At 56.6% G+C, this 3,819-nt stretch overlaps 1 protein-coding gene across 1 annotated transcript in view; it reads right to left on the bottom strand.

Moving 5' to 3' along the window:
* The window catches only part of LOC104540838 (calpain-1 catalytic subunit), a gene marked incomplete at its 3' end in the record, with an annotated part of 11,724 nt that overhangs the window by 5,163 nt on the left and 2,742 nt on the right, over positions 1–3,819 (bottom strand). Inside the window, exons 2-6 of the mRNA XM_010184741.1 lie at positions 3,069–3,351; positions 2,415–2,484; positions 814–932; positions 543–676; positions 226–394 (exon numbers count right to left, since the gene is read on the bottom strand). Coding sequence (XP_010183043.1) covers positions 226–394; positions 543–676; positions 814–932; positions 2,415–2,484; positions 3,069–3,314 — 738 coding nt within the window. The remainder of the gene's footprint in view (positions 1–225; positions 395–542; positions 677–813; positions 933–2,414; positions 2,485–3,068; positions 3,352–3,819) is intronic.

Genomic DNA, 3,819 nt, shown 5'->3' with positions numbered 1-3,819 from the left:
AGGCTTGAGAGGGACATTCCTGCCCCATCCAAAGCAGCCTGATCCCAGCAGCTGGGCTGCAGCCCTACTGCTGGCTCTGGGAAAGGTGCTCTGCTAAGAGGGGAAAGAAGTAACCTCCCACCCGATGTCCCAGCAAGGGCACTGTTTATACGATCTCAGGCTGCGAAGCCTTGCTTTGGCCATCACTGGGGCAGAGCCCCTGGCCCATCCCGGTGCACCACTTACGTCGATGGAGCAGCCCAGCAGGGAGCCCCTCTCCAGTGCCTTGCGGATGATATGGCCCATGTTGCGCGGCGGCTGCTTGAGGTCGTACATCTCTGCCACGCCGCCGGTGAAGTCCTCAAAGCCCTCGGTGGTGCTGCCCCCCGACAGGGCCTCATAGCAGCCGTTCAGCCTGAGCACCAGCCAGCGTGAGGGGACAAGGACATAGCACCCTACTGCTTCCCAGGCCAAGCAGGGCCAGGGACAGAAAAGACCCCATCCTCTCTGCCCTGCACAGTGAGGTGCCCTGTCCCACCCCTACCCACCACAGGGGTACCCACTTGGCATAGGCCTTCTCCAGCAGAGCACTCCAGAACTCGGTGCACTCCGCTGAGTGGACAAAGAGGAGCTCCCCGTCCTTGGTGGGCAGCTGGTCATCCACCACCACGTCCACCCACTCACCGAACTGCCAGATCTGGGGGATCAGGAGAGAGCAGAGTGAGCTCAGAGCATCATGCAACTTGCTCATTCGTGCCCCAGAGCGATTCCCTCAGCCCACCTCCCTCCCTCCTGCTGGCCCTAGCCCACCAGTGTCAGGAGGTCCCAGCCCACCTGGAAGTGGAAAATGCCAGCATAGTCCTCCTGGAAGCTCTGCCCGTGGGGCACCACACGGTGCAGGAGGTCCTCGTTGAGCGTGAGGGAGCCGATGGCAGCCAGCAGCCAGCAGTCACCTGAGGAAGGAGAGGAAGCTACCATGAGCCCGTGCTGCCTCCCTGGCTTTGGGGAGGCGGTGGATGTGTAGGAGCTTTAGCACCAAGAGAGAGGTTTAATGCTGCTGCCCCAGCTTCTCAAATTTTGGGAAACACCACCCACTTTCCCTTCCAAGCATTTGTAACCACAAGTGCTGCCCCAGGCCAGTGCTGTGCTTTACATTCTTTGATCAGTTCCTCTTTCTCTTTGCCTCTGAAGCCTGTCACGCCTTAGCCTTGAGCCTGGAGAACCTGTACCAGGCTGTGGTTTGACAAAATGGCATTTCAGACTTTTTAATGACCTATTGAACACCACTGCAGCGCTCTAGGCTGTAACGTGCTGCAGTTACCACCTCAAGTTTGTTTTAATTACTGGATGCATTAAATGTGGTCAGCCTTGAAACCAGCATGCTGTGTGTGCTGTGGTACACAACACTCCCAATTGAGTGCCCAACTTGATCCAGATCAGGACGACACTCTTGGTGGTACCTGGATATGGCTCCGATGACCATGAAATCCCAGTGCCTTTACCTCGGGAAGCACCCCTGGAGAAATGGCAAATCACCACTTGCACTCTGTAGCTTTCCTCTCAGTTCCCTTCTGCCACATCGTGTTGCTTTGCGAGCACCTTGTCATGACCAGCACATCCTCACCTCAGTTTGTTACTGTCACCCAGCTGCCACCTCGCACCGCTCCCCAAAGCAGGGAGCTCTTTGGAGGAGCTCCTGGTGTTGCTGCTGGCATGTGTGTGGGATAATAACAGAAGGGTGGCGAGGAGGATTGCAAAGATGCTCAAGTGACTTGCAGCTGGGGTGTTGAAAAACACATGTATCGTACTAATTGTTGTTTAGTCTTCTGTGCTCAGCAAGCAGAACATCTGTGCTTAGATAGCACAGGCTTGTGATAGGCTCAGAGGCACCCTATCAAACATCCTTGAGACTCCTGCCCTGCCATGGGAAAGATCAAAGCACAGCAGTAGAAAACTATTCCTGTAAAAAATCTTACTCTGGCAAGGACGGAGTTCCGTGGTGCCTTTGCCTGGGTGCTGAATTGGAGATGCCCCAGCTTATGAGGTAACGAGAATGAATTTGCAATTTTGTGGTTGTTCCTGTGTCCTGCCTGTGTCCACTCACACCATGTGTCAGGTATGAATCCAACCAACATCTTCCGTGATCTTAGCATGGTCAAGCTGTGCACACAGCAACCCATTTTTGCACAGCCTTGACCTAGAGCCACCAGGAGGCAAAGGGTATCCCTCACTTCCATCTTCCACTAAATGGGAAGGGAGCTTTTGGTACAGAGGTGGTTGTGCAGAGGCTTGCATGAAAATGTGCTGCACGGGCCTGGGCAAAGGTGCTGCGAAACTGGTTCACCCTTACATGAACTCCTCTTCTCCAGCCATGACAACCCTCCCCAAACACTGCTCTCCAGACTGAGGTGCAGGTACAGAGCTCCAGCACTCACCCAGAGCCCCCTGGCAGATGTCCGTCCGGGTTGCACCACCAACGATGAACTGAGGGTCATCCACTAATTCCTGTGGAAGGAGAGGAGAATCAGATGGTGGTGCTGGACCTTGGCAGGGCCTGGGCTTCGGGTGGCTGGCACCCACTGCAGCTCTGACTTCGGAGGAAGGGTGAGAGATGCACCCCACTTTGACCCTTGGTAGGGAAATCTGCTTGACTGTGCCCCCAAGGCCATCATGGTAAGGCAAGGCCAGATCTTCTGTTATAGCCATAGGAGGATACCACTGCATGGACTAATGGCATTCCCCTTGCACTCATCATCCCAGGGGATAGATGCCCTCAAAAGACCCAGTCACCAAGGGTGACACATCCATGCCATGCCACCTAGAAGCAATGGCATAGCCCACCCATTTTAAAGCACATCATTTGCTGCCCAGAGGAAGCAGGGACTGCTAGACATGATGCTTTTCTAAGCAGACACTCCTGGGGCATTGCTCTAGGCCCTTGGGGAAGGAGGCTAAGAAGCACTTGAGGGACTTTGAGCACCGAGAGGAGCACACCAGGGCCAGGCTGCAGCTTAGCAAACCACATCAGTGCAGACATTGCAGGACAGGGATTCCAGCCCAGCCCGAGGAGAAGCAAGCCCAGCACTTACCGATGGACGCTTCCACTCCACTCCCTGTGTCTTGCTGGAGTGTGGCCCCAGCTCCTTGAATCCGAGGGCAGAGGGGCCAGCGGGGAACTGCGGGTCCCTAAAGAGCGTGCCCCTCTCAAGGCACTCCTGTTTGAGGGCCTCATAGTCCTGATTGAAGTACTTGATGGCATTGTTGTGTTGGCCGACCCCCTCGGCTCTCAGGCGGTCCCTCTCCAGACGAGCAGCCATCCCACCAAAGGGCATCATGGCTGGGCACCCCCACCGCTACCTTCAGCTTTGCTCCCTGCAACGAAAGGGGCACGGCTGGGCTAAGCCAGGGCCTGGTACCCATGCATGCCCCTGGAGACATCAACCATTTCACACGGTGCCAGACTGGACCCCTAATTCGCCACCACCCCCATGGCAGAGACCTTCTCCACCAGCATTGCCCCAGGGCAGTGAGCAGAGCTGGTAGGCAGAGCATCCCTAGGGTGGGACTATGCACCAGGAAGACCTCCCAAAATCCCACCCCCGGCAGCCGCCCCATTGTGAGCTGTGGCCTCCAGCCTGGCCATTGCAGCTCTGCTGTCTTCAGGGGACACCAAAGGAACAGAGCGGCTCCGAGGAATGGCTGGGAGGAGGCAGTCCACCAGCGTCTGGGCAGCAGCTCCCTTCCTGTCCCGTTCCCGCTGTGTGGAAGGGCCGAACCCAGAGGAATTTCAGGCGTTTTCCGCCTCCACAGCCTCTCCTCCCGGCGCAGCTTTCCAGGACC

This window comes from Mesitornis unicolor, unplaced genomic scaffold, assembly GCF_000695765.1.
Source record: "Mesitornis unicolor isolate BGI_N332 unplaced genomic scaffold, ASM69576v1 scaffold23765, whole genome shotgun sequence".
In the NCBI taxonomy this organism is placed as follows: domain Eukaryota; kingdom Metazoa; phylum Chordata; class Aves; order Mesitornithiformes; family Mesitornithidae; genus Mesitornis; species Mesitornis unicolor.
The sequence above is the reverse complement of the archived record's forward strand: the minus strand, read 5'-3'. Positions and strand labels throughout refer to the sequence as shown.